Below are 25,109 nucleotides of genomic sequence, written 5' to 3' on the forward strand. Positions count from 1 at the left end.
GGCATTGGTGAAAAACAAGGCTTTAGGAATTGACGGAATACCAGTTGAGATGTTTCAGCAAACAGATGCAGCACTGGAAGTGCTCACTCGTCTATGCCAAGAAATTTGGAAGACAGCTAGCTGGACAACCGACTGGAAGAGATCTATATTTATGCCCATTCCAAAGAAAGGTTATCCATTTGAATGTGGAAATTATTGAACAATATCATTAATTATCACACACAAGTAATATTTTGCTGAAGATCATTCAAAAGCAGTTTAGCGGTGCATCAACAAGGAACTGCCAGAAGTTCAAGCCAGGTTCAGAAGAGGATGTGGAATGAGGGCTATCATTGCTGGGACGTCAGATGGATCTTGCCTGAAAAAAAAAAAGCAGAGAAAATACCAGAAAAATGTTTACCTGTGTTTTATTGACTATGCAAAAGGCATTCAACTGTGTGAATCATAACGAATTATGGTTAAGGAGGTAGACAGGATCAGACATGTGTAGAGAAAAGGAGGCTCAGAGAAACTGAGTCTTGGGCCCTATGCCACACAGCTAGGAGATGGCAAGGCAGGAATCTGAACCCAGGCAGGTCTGTCTCATGCCTGCTCAGGGGCTGGTCTGCTACACCCCAACTGCTTCCTTCCCATTTACTAGAGCTGGGACAGGTGCCAGGACCCTCCACTTTACATTCTGGGGGTAACTTAACAGAACACAAGTCTAGCTTCACTGGCAGAACTTGGGAGAGTCAGCTTCCTCTTACAGCCAGAGACAGACAAGGCAGGGCTCAAGCCTGTGTCCAGGTACCAAGATTTACATGGTCACAAACACACACTGCCCAGCACGGCATTACACAGCCATCTGCAGATTCTAGCTCCTTCCCATGGCTACACCATAACGCACACATACACAGGGCAGGGGAACCCCTTTGCTGCTGCTGCCTTGGTCCTTAAACATCCCTTCCCATCTTCTTCTCATGAGCTCTGGGCATTCATTCATTCACTTATTCATTAAGTATTTATTTACGTGCCTATTATGAGCCGGCCACTGTCCTACAGGTCCCTGGGTGGTACAAACAGTTAAGTCCTAAATTATTAGCCAAAACGTTGGTGGTTCAAACCCACAAAGAGGTACCTCAGAAGACAGGCCTGGCAGTCACCTTCTGAAAGGTCACAGCCTTGAAAACCCTATGGAGCAGTTCTACTCTGCATGCATGGGGTCTCCATGAGTCAGAATCGACTCGATGGCATCGAACAACAGCAACAATTACCAGCCGGGCACTGTTCTAGGCCACTGGTGAAGCAGTAAATAAAATAGATCAAGATCCTTCCTTCAGAGAGCTTACATTTTGGTGCTGGAGAAAAGCAATACATAAACAAATAAATGTATATTATAGTATCAGGTATAGGGATGGGAGAATGATGCAGGGTACTGCTTTTAGTGGAGTAGTCAGAAAGGTCTCTTAGAGGAGGTAGCATTTGAGTAGAGACCTGAATGAGTAAGAGAGCAAGCCATGCATATATGTGAGAAAGGAGCAGACAGCAACTGCAAAGGTCCTGAGGTAGAAATGTGCACTGGGTGGTCTGGATTCTTCTCCAAACCTGATAGAAATAGGTCAGTAGGCAACTACCCAGAATGACTAGATTCTACAAAGCAACAAGGGAAAAAGTAAAAAGCATTTTAAGGCAACAAGTTTAAAAGCTATTTGTTTGATTTATCAGTTATCTATTGCTACAATTACACTGCGTAACAAACAATGTCAAGACTCAGTGACTTGAAACTACAACCATCTGTTATTGTTCAGTAGTCTGCAGGTCAGTGGGTGGTTCTTCTGGTCTTGCTGGGCTCACTCATGAGTCTGTGGTCGATTACAGGTTGGTTAGACAGCTGTGTTGATCTTGTCTGGATTTTCAACATTTTTAGGGTACACATGTTGCTGGCTGGTCTAAGAGGGCTTTAGCTCTTCTCCATGTCTAGCTCACATCCCTCCAGCAGGCTAGTCAGGCCTTGTTCTCTTGGTGGTGGCAGAGTTCTGAAGAAGGAAGTGCACAAGCCCTCTTGAAGCCTAGATTTGGAACTGACACCCTATCACTTCTGCCACATTTTGTTGGCCAAAGCAAGTCACAGTCCAGCCTAGATTTAAGGCGTGGAGAAATAGACCCTCGATGGAAGAACTTCAGTGCCATGTTACATGCACAAAGTGGCGGGGGCGGGGGCGGGGAATGGAGGTCATTTTTGCTGTCTAACACAATGGATAGGGAATGGAGCCTGGAAGGTTTAACACTGCTTAACGATGTTGCAAATGGTTAACGCACTCAGCTGCTAACCAAAAGATTGTCAGAGCCGTCTCATAAGAAAGGCCTGGTGATCTGCTTCCAAAAAAAATCAGCCTTTGATAACTCCATGGAATGCTGAATTGTTGTATTGTGTATATTCCCAGCAACAACAAAATAATTAAAATTCAGGGGGTGGGGGAACCCTGTAGAGAACAGTTCTATTCAGACATACATGGAGTTGCCATGAGTTGCAATTGACTCTAAGCAATTGGCTTCATTCTGCAGTGACAATGACTTCTACCCCCTCCTACCTCCCCCAGTCTTTCGTGGGGAGTCCAGGATATTCTCCCAATTATGACAGAAGCCCCATCGCCAAAGCCTTCTTCATTCTGGTTAGCCTCAGGGTTTTAAGGATGTCAATTAAGCTCAAGATGCCTGGGAGGGCTCTGAATTCTGGAAATTATCCTGGGTCAAGCCCAGAAGTTTTCACTTAATAACCACTAACAAAGAAAGCCTAGTTCAGTACCTGAGAAATTTACTTTTTTTTTTTTTGCTCACCCATCAGCCCCAAGCCCATCCTAACCTTGTTTCTCTAGTGCCTGCACAGAGCTGGCACATAAAATGCCCCCAGGAAGTGACTGCAGAATGTGCAGAAACTCCAGAGGGCAAAAGAGCCTGGACTACCAAAGTATTCTGCTGTTTCCGCATAACTTGTTCATTTTGTGATTTTTGAGGCAGCTTGTGAAAATATGTAGATTGCAACAGTGTAAAAGAGATGATGAAAGTGAGGCAAAAGGAAAATGAAGAATGCAGGTCCTTATTCGCAGGCAGAATTCAAATTGAGTGCTGAGCTTCCTAGTGGCAAATGCAAAGTAGGAAACACATCTAGGTTATACATCTGTTGGCCTTGCCTTTTGTCCCATGGAGCGGGCAAATCATGAATGTTTTTTCTTTGAATCTTAAAGGGGTAGATATTGCAGCATTCAGCAGGGTTTATATTCTTGCCCATCAGCTCCTGGTTGATAACATTGGGGAAATCTCTCACATTAGGCTAGACTGTGAGCCCCATGAGGGCAGAGACCTATCTGTCTTGCACCCTACTGTATGCCTCCCTAGCAATACCTGTCAGAGAGCAGGGGTTCAGTAACCAGGAGGCAGTATGCTGAATGGCTGAGAGTGTGCGCTCTGGAATCAGAAATCCTAGGTATTCAATTCCCAGTTCCATTTTTTAGAATCTCTGTGACCTTGGGCAAAGTATTGAACATCTCCCAGTTTCAATTGCTTTCTCTATAAAATAGAGGTGATAGAAAATATTTTATAGCATTTACTCTGTACCAGGTACTTTTTCTGTCTTACAAGTATTAACTTATTTAATCCTCATACAACCCTGTGAAGTAGGCACTATTAATATTCCATTTTATAAATGGGGAAACCGAGGTGGAGAATGGCTATGTTCACCTGCCTAAGGCTACGCAAGTAGTAAGTGGTATAATAAGGGTTTAAACCCAGGCAATTTGGACCCAAAACCTTTATTTTTAACTGTTAAATTATACTATCTCCCAATAAATGTTAGGATTCCCATAGCATGTTTGTGAGGATTAAAATAAATTTAAATTCAAATATGTGAAGTGCCTGGCACAATGCCTGGCATGTAGCTGTTGTTAGGTCCTAACAAGTTGCTTTTGACTCATAGTGACCCCATGCGACAGAGTAGAACTGCCAGGCAGGTCCCCTGCCTGCGTTTTCTTGGCTGTAATCTTTAAGGGAGCAGATCACCAGGTCTTTCTCACATAAAGCCGCTGGGTGGGTTCAAACCACCAACCTTTCAGTTAGCAGCTGAGTGCTTAGCTGTTGTGCCACCAGAGCTCCTTGACACATGTGTTGTTGTTGTTGTTAGGTGCCATCGAGTCAGTTCCGACTCATAAAGGCCCTGAGTACCACAGAACGAAACACTGCCTGGTCCTGCGTCATCCTCTCAATTGTTGTTATGCTTGAGCCCATCGTTGCTGCCACTGTGTCCATCCATCTCATTGAGGGTCTTCCTCTTTTCCACTGACCCTGTACTTTGCCAAGCATGATGTCCTTCTCCAAGGACAGATTCCTCCTGACAACATGTCCAAAGTACGTAAGACGCAGTCTCGCCTTCCTTGCTTCTAAGGAGCATTCTGATTGTACTTCTTCCAAGACAGATTTGTTCATTCTTTTGGAAGTCCATGGTATATTTAATATTCTTTGCCAACACCACAATTCAAAGGTGTCAATTTTTCTTCGGTCTCCCTTATTCATTGTCCTGCTTTCGCAAGCATATGATGCTATTGAAAATACCATGGCTTGGGTCAGGCGCACCTTAGTCTTCAAGGTGACATCTTTGCTTTTCAACCCTTTAAAGAGGTCCTTTGCAGCAGATTTGCCCAATGCAATGTGTCTTTTGATTTCTTTTTTTATATATAATTTTTATTGTGCTTTAAGTAAGTGAAAGTTTACAAGTCAGTCTCTCACTTAAAAACTTACATACACCTTGCTACATACTCCCAATTACTCTTCCCCCTAATGAGACAGCCCACTCTCTCCCTCCACTCTCTCTTTTCATGTCCATTTCACCAGCTTCTAACCCCCTCTACCCTCTTATCTCCCCTCCAGGCAGGAGATGCCAACATAGTCTCAAGTGTCCACCTGATCCAAGAAGCTCACTCCTCACCAACATCCCTTTCCAACCCATTGTCCAGTCCAATCCATGTCTGAAGAGTTGGCTTCAGGAATGGTTCCTGTCCTGGGGCAACAGAAGTTCTGGGGGCCATGACCACCAGGGTCCTTCCAGTCTCAGTCAGACCATTAAGTCTGGTCTTATGAGAATTTGAGGTCTGCATCCCACTGCTCTCCTGCTCCCTCAGGGGTTCTCTGTTGTGTTCCCTGTCAGGGCAGTCATCGGTTGTAGCCGGGCACCATCTAGTTCTTCTGGTCTCAGGATGATGAAGTCTCTGGTTCACGTGGCGCTTTCTGTCTCTTGGGCTCATAATTACCTTGTGTCCTTGGTGTTCTTCATTCTCCTTTGAGCCAGGTGGGTTGAGACCAATTGATGCATCTTAGATGGCTGTCTGCTAGCGTTTAAGAACCCAGACGCTACTCTTCAAAGTGGGATGCAGAATGTTTTCTTAATAGATTTTATAATGCCAATTGACTTAGATGTCCCCTGAAACTATGGTCGCCAAACCCCTGCCCCTGCTACACTGGCCTTTGAAGCATTCGGTTTATTCATGAAACTTGTTTGCTTTTGGTTTAGTCCAGTTGTGCTGACCTCCCCCATATTGTGTGTTGTCTTTCCTTCACCTAAATTATTTCGTATCTACCAACTAATTAGTGAATATCCCTCTCCCACCCTCCCACCCACCTTCCCTCCTCTCGTAACCACAAAAGAATGTTTTCTTCTCAGTTTAAACTATTTCTCAAGTTCTTATAATAGTGGTCTTATACAATACTTGTCCTTTTGCAACTGACTAATTTCACTCAGCATAATGCCTTCATGTTGTGCAATGTTTCACAGATTCCTCACTGTTCTTTATCGATGCGTAGTGTTCCATTTTGTGAATATACCATAATTTATATATCCATTCATCCGTTTCTTCTGATTTGTTGACTGCTGCTTCCGTGGGTGTTGATTGTGGATCCAAGTAAAATGGAATCTTTGACTACTTTAATCTTTTCTCCATTTATCGTGATGTTGCTTATTGGTCCAGTCACGAGGATTTTTGTTTTTTTTATATTGAGGTGTAATCCATACTGAAGACTGTAGTCTTTGATCTTCATCAGTAAGTGCTTCAAATCCTCTTCACTTTTAGCCAGCAAGGTTGTGTCATATGCATGACACAGGCTGTTGATGACTCTTCCTCCAATCCTGATGCCCTGTTCTTCTTCATATAGTCCAGCTTCTCGGATTATTTGCTCAGCGTACAGATTGAATACGTATGGTGAAAGGATACAACCCTGACTCACAACTTTCCTGACTTTAAACCACTCAGTATCCCCTTGTTCTGTCTGAACAACTGCCTCTTGATCTATGTATAGGTTCCTCATGAGCACAATTAAGTGTTCTGGAATTCCCATTCTTCACAATGTTATCCATAGTTTGTTACGATCCACACAGTCAAATGCCTTTGCATAGCCAATAAAACACAGGTAAACATCCTTCTGATATTCTCTGCTTTTGGCCAGGATTCATCTGACATCAGCAATGATATCCCTGGTTCCACGTCCTGTTCTAAATCCGGCCTGAATTTCTGGCAGTTTCCTATCGATGTAATGCTGCAGCTGCTTTTGAACGATCCTTAGCAAAATTTTGCTTGTGTGTGATATTAATGATATTGTTCCATAATTTCTGCATTCAGTTGAATCACCTTTTTTGGAAATACCTGCTGGTATCTGAATACCAGTGGCATAGCTTCCAGCATCACAGCAACACGCAAGCCCCCACAGCACGACCAACTGACAGACACGTGGGGGTGGCACACAGTACTAATAAAAGTTGGCCAGTAGCTTCCATCTCTTCCTCCTCTTCCATCATCATCATCAACATCAGCACTGAGAGCTGAATGGATGAATGCAAATGTCTGCTTCGTTTTCTCTTCGTGGGTAAATAGCATCTGTCTTGGTCATCTAGTGCTCCTATGACAGAAATATCACAAGTGGATGGCTTTAACAAAAAGAAGTTTATTCTCTCACAGTCCAGTAGGCTATAAGTCTGAATTCAGGGCTCCAGCTCCAGGGGAAGGCTTTCTCTATCAGCTCTGGAGGAAGGTCCTTGTGATGCATCAGTTTTCCCTTGGTCTGGGAGCATCTCAGCTCAGGAACCTCAGATCCAAAGGACACGCTGTGCTCCTGGCACTGCTTTCTTGGTGATATGAGGTTCCCATGTCTCTCGGCTCACTTCTCTCTTTTATACCTCAAAAGAAATTGGCTTAAGACACTACCTAATAGTTTAGACCTCATCAGTATAATTGCTACTAATCCATCTTATTACATCACGGTGATAGGATTTACATCACATAAGGAAATCACATCAGAAGATAAAATGGTAGACAATCATACAAGGGAATCATGACCTAGTCAAGTTGACAGATGTTTTGGGGAGACACAATTCAACCCATGACAGCATCCTTGTCCTCTAGGTCCAGCAATAGAATGGAGACACAGAGAAAAGTCAAGAGAGAGTGACAGGGTGGCGTGGCATTATATTTGCCAACGGGCCATCCTGGCCTTTTCCCTTCAGGAATGCACCCAGATTACCCTCATCAGAAACAGGATGCTGGCCTGCAGTCACACCCAGAGGGGCTGTTCTCATACATTATGTTCTGAACAACCTCACCAAAAGTTGTCTTGTCTCCAGCCACACAGGATTTTGGAAAGATGACCCACGAGACTTTTGAATCCAGACACTAAATAAACAAAAGTGCACGTTTGTGAGAACAGGGTATTTATCAGGCGCTTTCTATCCTTTTTTTTTTTTCTATAGGCTTGAGGCTTTAAATATATTATCGAGTTTAATCACCACAGTAAACTTATAAAGTCAATATTTTAACCCATCTGTCATGGATTGAATTGTGTCCCCGAAAAGTAAGTGTCAACTCGGTTAGGCCATGATTTCCAATATTATGTGGTTGTCCTCCATTTTGTGATTGTAATTTTATGTTGAAGAGGATTAGGTAACACCCTTATCCAGGTCACATCCCTGATCCCACATAAAGGGAGTTTCCCTGGGGTGTGGCCTGCACCACCTTTTATCTCTCAAGAGATAAAAAAAAGAAAGGGAAGCAAGCAGAGAGGGGGACCTCATACCACCAAGAAAACAGTGCCGGGAGCAGAGCATTCCTTTGGACCTGAGATTCCTGTGCTGAGCTGATTCCAGGCCAAGGGAAGATTGATGCATCACAAGGACCTTCCTCCAGAGCCGACAGAGAGAGAAAGCCTTCCGCTGGAGCTGATGCCCTGAATTCGGACTTCTAGCCTACTGGACTGTGAGAGAATAAACTTGTCTTTGTTAAAGCCATCCATGTGTGGTGTTTCTGTTATAGCAACACTAGGTGACTAAGACACCATCTTTGCAGATACGGAAACTGCCTGGGGATCTGGAAAGTTCTTTGTGCACAAGGGGCAGTGGCAGGGTCAGAGCTCAACTCTGGGCAGAGAGTCAAGCCCATCCCACCCTACCACACCTCACCCTGCCTGGCCAGTCCAGGCCACAGAGACACATTTATTACTGGGAATGTGGGCCTCAGAGGTCTCATCTTTTAGGCCCCGCAGGCCCTTTTGAGAATGTAAATGGACTTCCCTTAGACAGATGTACAACATACTTCCAAAGTAATAGAATTTCAAGGAGACCATGACCCCCTAAATCTCAATATAGACCCTGGCTTATGGTCACCTGCTCTCCAGGGAAATTATTTCCTTTAGGTCCAGCAAAAAGTCATATTTGAACCTCACTTCCCTCCGTCTGTAAACGTGGGTCTTAATCACCAGGCTGTGGCTGTTTTTGGCTCCAATAATGGAAACTGATGAGTTGTGCAAAACTCAGGCCTGCGTCTGACATTAAAGTACGATACTGGGACTTTCTCATTGACCTAGTTGGTTTTTATATAAAAACATAAGTAACTCTTTTATGTGTATATCCCATAGAGCCCTCAAAAAGAAAACCTTGATAGATAATCTTTGCATAATAGATCAATTATAGACTTCCCAAATCTCTGTAATCAAGCTTTCGAAGCTTCTATGAATCATTGTATTTCCCCATTTAAATTTCATAACCCTCTAAATAAAGGAGCAATAACTCCAAGGGAAATTGTTTATTCCCGTGATAAAGCATAAAGAATTCCAAGAATGGGTTGTACACATTAACTGATTTTCATTTCAGTTAACATGTGTGGAGACCTGCTGTTTGGTTAGCACACGCAAATGTGTGCTTTGGTATACATTATGTCATTTCACCCCCAACAACCCCATGAGGGAGACAAGGTCATGATTATCATCCCCATGAAGAGGAAACTGGGATCTGAAGAGGTTCCATGAACGAGGTTCAACCACAGGTGGAAAATGGCAGAGCCAGGACTCAAGTTCTAGGTTCTAGACATGTTCTAGACAAGCTCAAGGCCCATTTGCTTGTGCTCAACCAATATGTGAAGCAAAGTTTTAAGATGCAGGTTTGGATTAAGAACTTACTACAGATAATGCAAATACTGAGAGAAGCAATTCTAGGAGGACATTTTAGAGTCATTTGTCTATTAGATAACCTTATCCTTCTCAGTGTTCAGGGCTCAGCTCACAGGTCTCCTTTGCTGTGAAGCCCCCCAAACGCCCCCTCTTCCCAAGCAGAGGGCCTCTTACCCTGAACCTTGGGTCAGTTATCAGACTCGGTTGTGACTATGGTGCCTTTTACAGTGAGCGCTTCAAGGGGTGGTAAGTCTCTGAACTAGAGTCAGGGATGCCAGGGGATTCAGATGAGGGATTGGCCCAAAGTTTGTTGCCATGGCAACAGCTTTGTGACTTAGCCTCTGACTAAATGTCTCAGACAGGTGAGCAAACGGAAGGAAGCAAGGATGACTCAGTGTGTCCCTGCTAGGGTGAATGGAGGATGAGGGCTGTTTAGGGAAATAAGACAAGGAGGAGGCCAGCCTTGGACAATGGGCATTTCTGTGAAGGTCTCGTCTTCCCTTGAAAGGCTCAGCATTCCTGAAGTGCAGAGATTGCCTCCAGGTCATCTCTGTACCCAGTGTGGAGCCAAGCACAGTACTAGGCCGTGTCCAATAAATGGTGAATCTGCTTTGTCTGATTAATGCCAGATTGTGTATCAGCACATTCGATGGTGCCTTTCCACACTATTCATCACAGCCCATTAATGGTTCATGAAATCACTTTTGGAGCTGTTGTTCTCATTTTTTATTAATAAAAGACAAGAGAGGTTAAAGAAAAAATGGGAGTGCATCATGATAGTGAAGATCAATAGTATTTTTCATGAAACATTTTTCTTTTGGAAAACGTGAAAAGTGTGGGAGATGTGGGGGGATGCGTGTGTGTGCGTGTGTATGTGTGTCTGTGCACATGCATGGGTGCACGTGTAGTAGATCATGATATAAAATACATTTCTTATTTTGAGTCATGGTCCAAACCCTTTGAAATACAATGGTTAGAGAACAATCTTAAAAAGAAACTTACTTGACCAGTTTCCTGAATATTGATGTTGTTGTTATTGTTAGCTGTCATCAAGTCGGCCTGTGACTCATGGTGACCCCATGCACAACAAAATGAAATGCTGGCCAGTCCTGTACCATCCCCGTTATCCAATTGTGATCCACGGGGTTTTCATTGGCTGAATTTCAGAAGTAGATCTCCAGGCCTTTCTTCCTAGTCCTAGTCTGGAGGCTCAGCATCATAGCAACATGCAAGCCTCTGTCAGACAAGTGGCGGCTGTGTATGAGGTACCTTGGCTGAGAATCAAGCCAGGCTCCCCGATGGAAGGACAGAATTCTACCACAAAACCTTTACTGCCTCGTTTTCTAAATATAGGAACATTAAAATCTAATGTTCACTTATATCACTCATCTACTTATTCATCGTTGTCGTTAGGTCAATTCTGGCTTATGGCAACCCCATGTGTGCAGAGTAAAACCCCTCCATAGGGTTTTCAAGGCTGTGACATTTCAGAACCAGATCACCAGGCTGTCTTCCGAGGCGCCTCTGGGTGGGTTTAAACTGCCAACCTTTTGGCTAGTAGTCGAGGACTTTACTGTGTGTGCTAGCTGGGGACTCCTCATTTATTCATTATTCGTCCAAAACACGTCTACTGGGGCTGCTTCCCCTGCTGGGCCAGCTTCCCTTAGGAGTAGAAGGTAAAACGTTCAGGTAAACTGAGTGGCTCAGTTCGACTGCAACAGGGGCCAGAAGAGGTTTTAATGTGGGTGTGTGACAGGGGCCACCCAGTGCCTGCCATCTGCAAAGGAGGAACCTTTGTTTGCTGAGCTTTTGTGGTTGAAGCAGGGTGAGGAGTGGACTTGAACTACTGGCCTTCGGCTTCTGTCTCCCCTCACCCTGCTAGGTGGCTTAATATACTTTGGCATCTCTATACTGACACTGTTTTATTGTTCCCAAATTACTTTGTCCACGCCAGCCTAGTCTCTGTAGTTAGTTTATAAACTACTTGAATATGTCTTCTGCTTCGTTTGCATTTTCAAATTGTCTAGCAGGGTTGAGAACACAGCAGGCGCTCAATAAGTGCTTCTTATTTACTGACACCTAGTGATTCTCCAGGGCCCTGGCTGCGCCGTGGTTAAGCATTTGGCTGCTAACCAAGAAGTCAGCAGTTCACGTCCACTACCTACTCCTTGGAAACCCTACGGGGCAGTCCTCCTCTGTCCTATAGGGTCACTGTGAGTCGGAATCGACTCAACAGCAGCAGATACTCATTCTTCAGAGTCCCTGGCTGGTACAAACAGTTAAAGTGCTTGGCTGCTAACAGAAAAATTAATTGTTCGAGTCCACCCAGAGGCACCTCAGAAGAAAGGCCTGGAGACCTACTTCCGAAAAATCTGCCGTTGAAGACCCTGCGGAGCACAGTGCTGACATACATGGGATTGCCATGAGTCGGAGTCGAACTGTTGGCAGCTGGGTCTGTACTGGGACTCATTCTTCAGGTCCCAGTTAAAACATCCTTCATTCTTAATCTTTTCGTACATTCTTCAACTCCCAGCTAAGATATCCATCATTGCTTCATTCCTATCCATTCTCCTATCACATGATTTTGTAATTATGTATGCAACAGTCTATCTCTTTCATGTAGACTGTAAGCTCAGTGAGAACAGGGTTATGTGTATTCGGTTCATCATTGTATCAGCAGCCCCTAACACAGCATAATGCCTGCGTTGTACACTCTGTCTTCAGCTATTGGCACTCAGTAGGTGTATCTGTTAGCTGTCATCATAATAACGCTGAGTAATAAACAACCCCACTATTTCAGTGGCATACCAAGTAGGCATTTATTTCTCAGGTATCTGTGGCTTGGTTCTGGATCTGCTCCATGTATCTGTCACCCTTCTTAGACCAGCAGGCTAACCAGGGTGGATTCTTCCCATGGCGGTGGCAGAGGCACAAGAGAAAGTTCAGATATATAAGCATTTTGCAGGCCTTTGGCTCCATGGTGGCCGTTCACATACCATTAGCCAAAGCACGTCAAGTGGTCAAGTCCAAAGTCAAGGAGCAGGGAAGCACACTTCTGCCTGGAGAGGGTGGGGTGTTGGGAGGAAGAGTGAATATTTCTGAATAATCTACACAAAGTAAGTTTTCTGGTTCTCAGTGTATAATTATGGGCTGGGAAGGAAGGGAAGAGAAGAATCGGATTCCAGGGATTTCCCCTGGGTATTCACTGTGCAAGTTACACAAGTCCATGGGGATTCTTCTGCCTCTTGACATACAGCTCCACAGGGAAAGCCAGAAGCCCTATCTTAACAGTTAACGGCTCAGCCACCCGGAGTTAAATTTGCTGGGCAAATAAAGCAAGCCCTCAGAAGTGGCTGTCAGCGGAGACGCTTCTCCCAGGGTTGTTAGGGATGGCAGCTGCCTCTGGGAGGGAGAGGGTGGGCAGTGACCACAAGGTTCACAAGAGGCTTCTCTCAGTGGGTAGAATCCCTGCAAGGCCCAAGGAAAAGGGTTGTATGTTTGTGTCCTTTGGAAATGTGTGTGCACATATGAATGTTCACATGTTCTCTAAAATCAGTAGATCAGGACTTTGAAGAGACCTTTCGAAATAGCTAGCTAAACATCCGTTTCTAAAAGGGGTCCAGAAGCACTCACTCCCATGATGGCTTTGCAGCAGCAACTCTAGCACGGTTTGAGGTTGTGTGAGGTTTTGCACCCCTCCCTTGTTTAAATGAAAAATAACCCTCTGTTTTCCTTTCAATCCCTGCAGGGGTGCTGTGCCTGCCAGACAGCCTGAATCTTCACAGAGACCCGCAACGGTCAAGCAAGCCGGGGGAACTGCCCATGTTCAGCCAGTCAGAGTTGAGGACCATCGAGCAGTCCTTGCTGGCCACCCGTGTGGGCAGCATCGCAGAACTGAGTAAGTGCAAACTGCTTCTCCAGCCCTTGAGTCTCGTGACATGTCCTCTCTGTACCCAAGGTGGATCCATACCCTCCTCCAGGCCACAAGATGGTACCTTTTATAGAGGCCTGCTGTGTGCACAAGATGGTGCTGATGGCTATCGGGAAGGCGAGGGCTCTGGAGCCAAGTGGGCCTGGTAAATTTCCTGGCTCTGCCATTGATGTAGGTCAAGTTTCTAACCTTTTCTGAGCCTCAGCTTCCTTTTCTACAAAATAGAGAAAATACTGACACCTAACGTACAGTGTAGATTATAGTGATGCAGTGAGCCAGAGTCCATAAAATGGTTTACCACAGCGCCTGACATACAATATGTGTCGTATAAATGGCGGCTGTTCGCTGTGGATTTCCGCTATGGAAAACCTTTCCCCTCACTTTGTATGTTCCCACACATTTTCAGGTGGTTGCCTATGGATAAGGGTTGTTGTTTTTTTAGTTGCCATCAATTGATTCCAACTCATGGCGACCCCATGTGTGTAGAGTAGAATTGCTCCATAGGGTTTTCAAGGCTGTGACCTTTCAGAAGCAGTTAGTGAGGCCTGTTTTCTAAGACACCTCTGGGTGAATTCGAATTCCCAACCTTTCAGCTAGTGGTTGAGCACTTAACGGTTTGCACCACCTAGGGGTCAGGGTATGGTTAGTAATGATACCTGTTTTTATTAGGCTTCCAGCACTTCACATATATTAACTATAATCATTGCATCTTACTCTCCCCATTTTATAGATTGTGACATTCAAGACTGAGTTTGCTAAAATGAATTGCCTAAAAGTACAATTTCTCCAAAAAGTGGCAGAGCTCAGATTCAAATCGCTAGAGTCTGGCTCCAAGACCCACGTGTCTGCCCCTCCTTCCCCTACCTCCACCTCAGTGCACAGACCTATTGGCCAAGCCAAGACAGGAGTCCCAAGAGGATCTTGGATCCTGGATTCTACACGAACCAAATGAGCAAAAAGGAGATCTTAGATCTTCAGCCTGAGCCTCTGCCCAGAACGCCGGGCTTGGCATCTCCCTTGAAGGTCTAATTGATAGCTTGAAACCAATGTGCTCAAGTCTGAAGTCCCGATCTTCCCTGCCCCTCCTGTGGTCTTTCCCATTTCCGAAAATGGCAACCCTATTCTTCAGTTGCCCAGCCCGAAAACCCTTGGAGTTGTTGCTGACTCCTCTCTCCTTCATACATCCACTCCATCAGCCAATTCTATCAGGCCTCCTTCAAATGCACCCAGAAGCCCACTAATTCTCACTACCTCCACTCCTACTTTTTGGGCCAGGCCATCATCCTCACCTGGGTAATTGCTTAGCACCCTAACTGCTCTCCCTGCTTAGCACAGCAGCCACAGGGATCCATTTCAAGCATATGTCAGATCACATCTCTCCTCTGTTCAGAACCCTCCACTGGCTGCCCATCCGACACGTAGGAAAAACCACAGTCCTGACAATTGCTTACAGCACCCCCTTGTCTCTCAAACATCGTCTTCTACTTTCCCTTTGGCCACTGAGCTCCAACCACCCTGACCTCTTTGCTGTTCCTTGAACATAGCAGGATGCCTCAGGACCTTTGCATGTACTGTTCCCTCTGCCTGGAATACTCTTCCTCTAGATAGCCACATGGCTTGCTCCCTCATTACCTTCAAGTCAAGTCTCACCCAAATGCTAGCTTCCCAATGAAGTCTTTCTTGACCACTTTATTTAATATTGTAACACTGGGAGGGCCCTCAGCCCCTTTCAGTGCTTTACTCTTCTCCCCGGCACTTATCACCTGGTAGCATACTCTATATAGTTTTTGTTTTTAAGTAACAGCTTATTGTGATATAATTCACATACCATAGGATTCTTGTATTTAAAGTGTACAATCCAGTGGTCTTTAGCATATTTACACAGTGTGCAGCCGTTACTGCGGTCAGTTTGAGAACATCTTCATCATCCCAACATGGAACCCCGTGCCCATTAGCGGTCACTTCCCTTCCCCACCTTCAGTCACACTCTATGTTTTAGTCATTTATTTTTTTAAATGTCGATCTCTTCCTAAGGGAACCCTGGTGGCACAGTGGTTAAGCACTCAGCTGCTAACCAAAAGGTCAGCAGTTCGAACCCACCAGCTGCCCTTCAGGAGAAAGATGTGGCAGTCTGCTTCTGTAAAGATTACAGCCTTGGAAACCCTATGGGGCAGTTCTATTCTGTCCTATAGGGACACTGAGTAGGAATCGACTTGATGACAATGTTTTTTCTTTTTTTGGTTTTTTAAAAATCTCTTCCTACTAGAATACATGCTCACTGAGTGCAAGTGCATTTGTTTTGTTCACTGATCAAGCCCCAGCACCAGTAATATCGCCTGGCACATCGTAGGCCCTCAGGAAATATGTCGACAGAATGAGTGGAAGGAAGGAAGGGAGGGAAGGAGGGAGGGAGGAAGGAAGGAAGAGGCAGAAAGGTAGAGAGAAGGGAGAGAGAGTCAGGGCTGGAATATTTCGAGTCTGGGCAGTAATTTGCCATGCTTGACCACCCCCTAATTCAGGGCTGTGCTCTCTGAGTCCGGCAACCAGAAGAAAATAAAACTGTATTTACTTATGATCCAACTGATTGTCAAACAGCTGAGCTGTGTATTAATTAGTTCCCAATGGAATTGGAGCATTGATCCTCAGAGATACTAGATTATGTTAAAATATGAATTGGTATTGAGATTCCAACAAGTCCTCAACTGTGAGAGGATTCAGGACTCACAAGGCAATTGTTGCCAAAGGAATACACCCAAGACAGGCATTCCTCAACATGGCATGCCCCCTCAAAAGGGAAACAGTAGCCGATTCAAGCCACAGGGGATCCTTTTGGCATCTAACTAGTTGCTGTTGAGTCCATTTCAACTCAAAGCAACCCTGTGTCGGAGTAAAACTGTGCTCCATAAGGTTTTCAATGGTTGATTTTTTCAGAAGTAGATCACCAGGTCTTTCTTGCCAGGCACCTTTGTGTAGACACAAACCTCTAACCTTTTGGTTAGCGGTCGAGCTCCTTAACTGTTTGCACCACCCAGGGACTCCTTTTGATCGGTAAAGAGATACTTGCTCTTCCATTATCTTCAAGGCCCTGAAGTCATGAGATAACCACTGCCCAGCTCAGGGTCTTCTAGCTGCCAGTGGTACAATTGTGCTTCAGCTTCTTGGGGCCACAGACCCTTTTGGCGATCTGGTAAACCCTATGGACTCTGTCTCAAGATGAAAATTTCAATCGCATGAAATATAGTACATAAAATTACAAAAGAAACCAATTAGATTTAAGTTCACTTATGAAAACATTTTTCATCGAAGTTGTGGTATCGTGTATGCTTTTTAATTGACACATTATGTAACCTGATCTAGCAGCAGGTCTGATGACCCCAGGATTTTGAAGCAGCGATGAATGTGAATGGTGTTTTGAGATGTCTACAACTGCTGTGTCAGGATAAGGAACTCTGCATTTTAACAAGCTCCCATGGGATTCAGATGTAGAGGGCCCAAGCAGCACTCTTGGGAAAACACCACTCTGAAAAGAAATGCCACATGGTGGGGGACTCAGCTAATTTCCAGGGCAGGCCCATGTCCGTTGGTGACTTAGGATCTGCCTGAAACAGAGTTGTGGCATGTCTGCATGGGCGTGACCAGGAAGGGGCTTCCACATCAAGGGCCCACACACTCTGCTCTTGGGTCTCAAAGGCTGGTCCTGGTTCTTCACGGCCCTGCCCGCCTCTGGCATCTGGGCTGGGGCTCTGCTTAATTCTGGCACTGTCTTAGAAAAACAGGAGTCCCTGGGTGGTGCAAACAGTTAAGGACTCAGCTACTGACCTAGAGGTTGGCAGTCCAAACCCATCCAGAGGTGCCGCGGAAGAAAAGCCTGGTGATCTGCGTCTGAAAAACCAGCTATCAGAAACCCAGAGTGGAGCACAGCTCTACTCTGACACACCTAGGGTCGCCGTGCGTCAGAATCAACTCCACAGCAACTGGTTTGGTTTGGTTTTTTTGGGTTTGGGGTCGGGGGGGGGAAGGGGGGGTTCTTCAAAGAAAGGATTTACTACACAAACCTACATTTCACCTAAGCAGGCAGCCGCAGGAGCAGCTTGCCACATAAACTGCTTTTAAGGACAATTTGCTCTGTAAATTAAATGATGTCGTTGTCTTTGAATGCTGACTTTCGCATATGAATTGTTGGCACACAAATGGGCGTTGCTAATTATGGATGGGTTTTATATGCTCATTAAGTCAGCCTGGTAGAACTTGTGCGTGGAGGCAGTTTGATAAGTCAGGTCGGCCACAGAAGGTAATAATGTTGCCTTCTTTCCTGATCTGCCTGTAATTTAGACTGGCCTGCTCTGTGGTCTGAATCAATACTGCCTTGATCTCTGTGTACGAAGAGAGACTGTTCTTCATATTCAAAGGTTATTCTGTCAGTGTGGATTCTAGAAACCACTGTGTTTCCAGCGAAGGCGAGATGAAGAGGGTTTGTCCTGAGCCTTTACTCCTTTTCTTGAAACAGGGAGATAGCTGGTCAGGGTAGGGGACCAGCCTCTGACCATGGCCTTCTTTATAGCTAGGAGTAGTGATAACAATACCGTGATAGCAGCTGGTGTTTACTGAATTGGGGTCCTGTGTTAAAAGCTTTACATAAATTGTATCTAATATACTATTATTATGTGCCTTACATACTTTTGACATGCTGTCAGGAGGGATCAGTCCCTGGAGAAGGAAGGATATTATACCTGGTAAAGTACAGGGTCAGAGGAAAGGAGGAAGACCCTCAACGAGATGGACTGACACAGTGGCTGCAACAGTGGGCTCAAGCATAGCAATGACTGTAAAGGATAGCGCAGGACCGGGCAGTGTTTCATTCTGTCATATACAGGGCTACTATGAGTTGGAACCGACTCAATGGCACCTAACAACGACAACATTATTATCCCCATTTTATGATACGGGAATGGAGGCAAAAGAAGGGTAAACACCTTGTCCAAGGTCAAGCATACTGTGAGTTGAAGGGCTGAGATTTGAACTCAGGCTTTTTAAGGTAAAGCTTTCACACCTAATGGCTAGAAAATACTCTCTCCGGGGAAGGCCAACAGATGTTCCACCCCAGGCCTGAGCGCCCCACTCACTCTCAGATCAGAGTGTTGGTCAAGTCCGTGTACCCTCCAGCTCTGAGGATCTGCGATTTGCTTCACAGGGCATATTGTGGGCAGTCTCCTCTGAACTAAACTCCAGATGTGAAAATTCATAAAGGCTACCAAGTACTTCACCGAATACCTGGATTAGGGACTTCCCCTGCAGCTGGGACTTCCTCCCTGTAATCCCCGCCTGTTTCCTCAGGTAGATAGATAGAATAAAAACCAGAAAACCAAACCCATTGCCTTCAAGTCGATTCCAACTCATAGCGACCCTATAGAGAGATAGCTGCTATCGAATCAACTGCAACTCATGGCGGCCTTATGTACAACAGAACAAAATGTCACCCGGTCCTGCGTCATCTTCACAATGACTTTGAGTCCGTCATTGTGACTGTTGTGCCAACCCATCCCACTGAGGGTCTGTCTCCCTTGCTCTCACTGGCCCTATACTTCACCAAACATGATGTCCTCCTCCAGCAATTGATCCCTCCTGATGACATGTCCAAAGCAAGCAAGTTGGACAGTTTTATGTTGTGATCCATAAGATTTTTATTCACTAATTTTCAGCCAGGCCTTTCTTCCTAGTCTGTCTTAGTCTGGAAGCTCTGCTAAAACCTGTCCACCATGGGCAACCCTGCTGGTATTTAAAATACCAGTGGCATAGCTTCCAGCCTCATAGCAACGCCCAAGCCACCACAGTATGACAAACTGACAGATGGGTGGTAGATTTCCTCAGGACATCATATTAAAACCCAGAGCTGCCTTAATCCACCAGGAGGTCCAGGGCACTCTCTTTATCTAGGCTGCTGTGGCTAGAGGTAAAAATATATCCATGATTTCTGGAGCACCTGCTGTGTGCCAAGTGCTTTAAATATGTGAAAGGTAAATTACAATTATTTCCATTTCTCAGATAAGAAAACTGAAACTTACGAAGAATAAATGTCTTGCTCAGGGCCACACAGCTAGTAAATGGCAGAGTCATAATTCAAATCCCATTTTTTTTCTTTTCCGACTATGCTGTGTCCAGTTCGGTTTTGTATTCTGAGCACCGAACCTACCTCCTACAGCCCAGGAAATACCTGTTGAATGTCAAATGAATGAATGAATGACCCAAAGTAAATTAGTCTGTGAAACAAAAACTGAAGAGAATCCTACAGACGAGTGTGACCCTTCATGAAACCCCAGTCAAACATGAAATTTTCTTTTGAACTGAACTTTGGACACAAGGATCTAGAACTGAACTTCTAAATTTTATTAATTGGCATATCACAAAGGCTAGTAACTCTTGCCATGAGCCTTAGGAAATACACAAGGCAATGCACTGGACTTCACAGTTGACTTAGAGTCCAGCGGGCAGCCCAGGGCTCCTTCCCTGAGCCAGTGAGTGGGCCTGGGAAAGCCAGTCACCCTTCTCTCCCACTGAGGCCATGGGGAAAGCAGAAACCTCAGCTTATCTCATTATTGGATCAAATCGACTCTGCAGTTGGTCCTGTACAACCCATATCTGCATCCTCCGAGATCTTGTCTCACCTCTTCTACCATTACCCCAGCCTCTCCCTCAAGCTCCCAATTACTCTCATCTGACAGTTATTAATTATGGTGTTGGCTTTCTATTGCTTAAAGGGGGAAAAAAAAAATGAGGGCTCTATCATAAAATGCCTCTTCTTGTTGTCTTTTCACGCTGGCCTGTGAACTTGTTGTTCCCACTAAATGAGGCAACCAAACCAAGGTGTTAATTTACAACTGGGCGTGAAAAGGGTTTTTCAGAGTTATCTCTCGTGAATGTCACTAAATAAACACTAAATAAATTGCCTGAACAAGGGGCTGTCTCTCCTTGTTTGAATTGCCCCTGGGCCCTTTTCATAGAGTCCTGCCACCTCCAGCCCCTTGGGTGTACCTGTGACCCTCTCAGGTAGCAAAGTGGCCACTGGCCTCTTGGTAGTTTCTTGAACACTTAGCTCATGCTTTCACCCCAGGGCCTTTGCACCAGCTGTTGCCTCTGCCTGGCAGGCTCCTCCCCTGCTATTCATGAGGCTCCTCCCACACTTCATTAAAAAAAAAAATTAAGGCCTCTGTTTATATGTCAGCTCCTCAAAGAGGCCGTCCTGTGACTATCCCCCATCTACCCCACCCCACCACCACTCTCTATACGTTTTTCCTGCTTTAATTTTTTCTTAGCACTTATTACCAGTTGACATGTTACATATTGTTCATCATCTGTCTCGGACGCTGAAGCTAAATCCCATGAGAGCTGAGACTTTGTTCTTGAACGTCACTGTATCCTCAGTGCCTACAACAGTGCCTGGCACACAATTGTTGTTGTGTGCTGTCAAGTCGATTCTGACTCATAGAGACCCTATAGGTCAGAGCAGAACTACCCCATAGGGTTTCCTACCTGTAATCTTTATGGGAACAGATCGCCAAGTCTTTTCTCCCTCGGAGTGCATGATAAGTTCGAACTACTGACTTTTCAGTTAGTAGCCGAGCACTTAACCATTGCCCCTGGCACACAATAGGACTCAATACACATTTGATGAATGAATGAATAACAAGTTTCCCACTGAATCCAAGAGTTCAGCCTTCCTTCTGTTTGAATTTGAAGGTGTTGTTCCATCTATGTCCCTCCATCTCCCCTTCCCTGAGAAAACAAATCTCCCCTTATCCGTGGTTTTTTTTTTTCCTTCCTTTATGAAGAGGAGGGATTTTGGTGGGATGAGTTAAACAGCAGTTTATGAAACTGGAGAGCCTTTTCTCGTCTGTGCTGTGTGACTTAGGACAAGTGACTTGGTCTCTCTGATCCCCGATTTTCTATCTGTGAAATGCGGTGTTAATACCACCTCCCCAGGGTTGTGGGGAGGTTTTAAGAACATACTATAATTAACGATATAACTGGCTGTGGGTGAAAGGAAGAGAAGGGGAGACAGTGTAGGTGCTGTCTCAAGATAGGTTTGGTCAGAAGGACCTCAGTGTTGGGACCTGTGGCACTTTGTCCCAGGGTGGTAACAGCTGGCATGCAGGAGCTGATGGCCTAGTGTGGGCCGCACAGATAAGCCTGAGTCAGGCAGGTTAGGACAGCGTTGCCCAAAGGATGGTGGAGAAGATGATTGTCAGTGATACGTTAGGGAGTTTTCTACTTTTAAGCACTATATGTATTTTTATGAGTATTAGAAAAATATTGATTTTCCACTTAAGACACGGATAGGAAGTTTCCTTCTAAAATAAATTTATTTGTGTAAGAGAATGAGCCAATTTAAAGACAAATATTAAGTAAATAAATTGTACCAGTGGCGAAAAGAAATGAAAGACATCATGACGGTGATTCCCAAAAGGCCGATGTTTGCGAAACATGGTTATCAGTGGATTCCCAAGCAAGCTTCTGGAACCAAATTCCAGTCGCTCAAATTCAGGGGACTGGTGACAAGTGGATTTGCTGTGTTGGGTTCATGACAGCGAGAGGGGAAGGCAGCATGTCGCACATGTATAGAGCAGGGGTTGAAATGGAGCAAATGCTTGCAGGAATCCCTGTGCCAATCCCTTCTTCTAAGCCCTCCCTTCTCAGAGATATCCTTGGGGCCTCAAGGAGCTAGGCGGATCATGATGATGGTGGTGGTGATAAAGATGCTGGTGATGATGATGGTGATGGTGGTTGTGATGATAATGGTAATGATGATGGTGATGATGATGGTGGTAGTGGTGATGATGGTAGTGATGATGGTGATGATGGCAGTGATGGTGGTGGTGGGGTTGATAGTGATGCTGGTGATGATAATGGTGGTGATGATGATGGTAGTGATGACAGTGATGATGGTGGTGATGTGATGATGGTGGTGATGCTGATGGTGGTGGTGATGGTGATGATAGTGGTGGTGATGTGGTGATGGTGGTAGTGGTGATGGTGGTGGTGATAGTGATGATGATGGTGGTGATGTGATGATGATGGTGGTAGTGGTGATGGTGGTGGCGATGTGATGATGATGGTGGTAGTGGTGATGATGGTGGTGGTGATAGTGATGATGATGGTGGTGATGTGGTAATGATGGTGGTGGTGGTGGTGATGGTGATGATGATGATGGCGGTGGTGATGGTGGTGGTGATGGTGATGATGATGGTGGTGGTGATGGTGATGATGATGGTGATGGTGATGATAGTGGTGGTGATGTGGTGGTGGTGGTGGTGGTGATGTGGTGATGGTGGTAGTGGTGATGGTGGTGGTGATAGTGATGATGATGGTGGTAGTGGTGGTGATGGTGATGATGGTGGTGGTGGTGGTGATGTGGTAATGATGGTGGTAGTGGTGATGATGGTGGTGGTGGTGGTGATGGTGATGATGATGATGGCGGTGGTGATGATGGTGGTGGTGATGGTGATGATGATGGTGGTGGTGATGGTGATGATGATGGTGGTGGTAGTGGTGATGATGGTGGTGGTGATGTGATAATGATGATGGTGGTGGTGATGATGATGTTGGTGCAAAGGAGAAGAATAGTGTGAATGCTTATTAAGCATATCCTGTGCCAAGTTCCTTAAGTGCTTTATGTGCATTGCCTCATTTAATACTATGAGGTAGGTACTGTTACTTCTCCCCATTTTACAAATGAAGAAACCAAGGTTAAATACTTTACACAGAGGATTCATTTAATCCACACAACAAATCCATAAGGCCATAATCATCCCCACTTACAGAAAGATTAAATAACTCACCCAGGATCACACAGCTAGTTAGTGGCAGATTGAAGGCTCAGACTCCAGCACTCTGCATCCAGAGAGCATGCTCCTAACCACCATGGTACACTGCCCCTCCGAGAATAGGACCATGAATGAGACAGGATCTCTGCTCTTGAAGCTCAGACCCTAGTAAGCGGAAGCAGGCATGTGGACAAGTAAATTTGAAACACGTCAGAATAAAATAGGTAACATGTTCGACTTTATTAGCAGGTATTGCAGGTACACAAGGGAAGGGGGAATTGATTTTGACCAGAAGCATTCTGGAGGGCTCTGTGGAAGAGGCAGCATTTGATCACAGCCTTGAAAGTTTTCAGTAGTTGGGAGAATTCAGGAAAGGGCAATCCAAGGTGAGAGAACAGCATGAACTTGGAACAGGGAACTTAGAAATGCAAGGCGAGCTGAATGATGCTCTGAGGAGATGGCTAGCCCAACCAAGGCAAAAGGCACCCGCCCAACCAAGGCAAAAGGCACCCACCCGCCAGGCTTCCCAGAGCTCCAGGGAACAGAAGGAGTGGTGTAAGGGCCCATTTCCTTTGGATTTTTCTTGTTTTGGATTTTTTAATGGGACTCTTCAAGAGAGACAAATGGAAAAAATGAGCATACTCCAGCCTGACCCTAGATGGAAGATAGAAGAAAGTAAATCCAGCTCGATAAGCTTATTTTTCTGAAACTACAAGTCGCACGTGCCATAGTTTAAAATTCAGAAACTACAGAAAAGTTGGAAGGAAATATTGTCCACAGGCTCACTAGGGCAGAGAAATCCTTGGTCAACACTTTGGTATATTTTTTCCTTTGTATTTACTTAGTGCATAGTTTTTTAATAATATACTCCTGATCACACTGTACACAGTTTTGAATTCTGCCTTCTTTTCTTCCACTTAGCATTTTAACTCGGGAGTTTTTTTTTTTTCCATGATGATATTCTAGCTCTATGTAAACGTCTTTAATGGCTCCATAAGTTTGTTATCTTATCATGTAGCTGTACCAGAGTTTGTTTGTGGACATTTCTTTCTTTGTCCAATTTTGGAGCCTGTAAATAAAGTTTGGATGAAAGTCCTTGAGCAAGGAGATTTTGCTTGCATTTTGAGTTCTAACATTGGGACAGATTCCCAGAAACGGAATTACTGACTCAAGGGTTAGGAGCATTCATTAACACCTTTGCTGCATAATGCCAGATGGCTTCGGGATGGCCTTAGAGCTGGCAGAGGCTTCGGTGGGCTGCCTCTGAAGGAAAGACTCAGAACAGTGGAGGTGGGGGGGCAGGGTGGTAAAAGTGCCAGCATTAGAAGCAGGCAACCCCAAGCTGGAATCTTCCCTCTGACTCTTACTAACCTGAAACCTTGAACCCCAACATCCTTATCTGTGAAACAGGGTTTCTCATCCTTAGCCCTGTCGACGTTGGGAGCTGGATAATTCTTTGTTATGGGGGCTGTCCTGTGCATTGTAGGATATTAAGCAGCACCCCTGGCCTCTACCCACTGCATGCTAATAGCATCCCCCAGCTGTGTCCACTAAAAATGTCTGCAGACATTGCCCAATGTCCCCTGGGAGGCAAAATCTCCCCAGCTGAGGATCTGAAGTAAGCTGAATACATACCCTTATAGAGCACCTTGGGGACTAGGCACAATGGATGTTAGGTGCTTTTTCACAGGGGGTGGGACAAGCAGTTTGCAATCAGCTGCTAACAAAAGGTTGGTGGTTCGAACCCACCCAGCAGCTCCACAGAAAAAGACGTAGTCAGCTGCTTTTATAAAGAATAAATCCAAGAAAACCCTATGGAGCAGTCCTACTGTATAACACACGGGTTGCCACGAGGCAGAATCAACTCAATGGCAATGGTTTGGCTTGACACAGGCAGGTGCTCA

General features: G+C 45.1%; 1 protein-coding gene across 1 annotated transcript in view; it reads left to right on the forward strand.

The window, feature by feature from the left end:
* Positions 1-25,109, forward strand: part of ABTB3 (ankyrin repeat and BTB domain containing 3) — a 371,198-nt gene that overhangs the window by 212,904 nt on the left and 133,185 nt on the right. Inside the window, exon 2 of the mRNA XM_049884271.1 lies at positions 13,205-13,354. Coding sequence (XP_049740228.1) covers positions 13,205-13,354 — 150 coding nt within the window. The remainder of the gene's footprint in view (positions 1-13,204; positions 13,355-25,109) is intronic.

This window comes from Elephas maximus, chromosome 4 (genome assembly GCF_024166365.1).
Source record: "Elephas maximus indicus isolate mEleMax1 chromosome 4, mEleMax1 primary haplotype, whole genome shotgun sequence".
NCBI lineage: Eukaryota > Metazoa > Chordata > Mammalia > Proboscidea > Elephantidae > Elephas > Elephas maximus.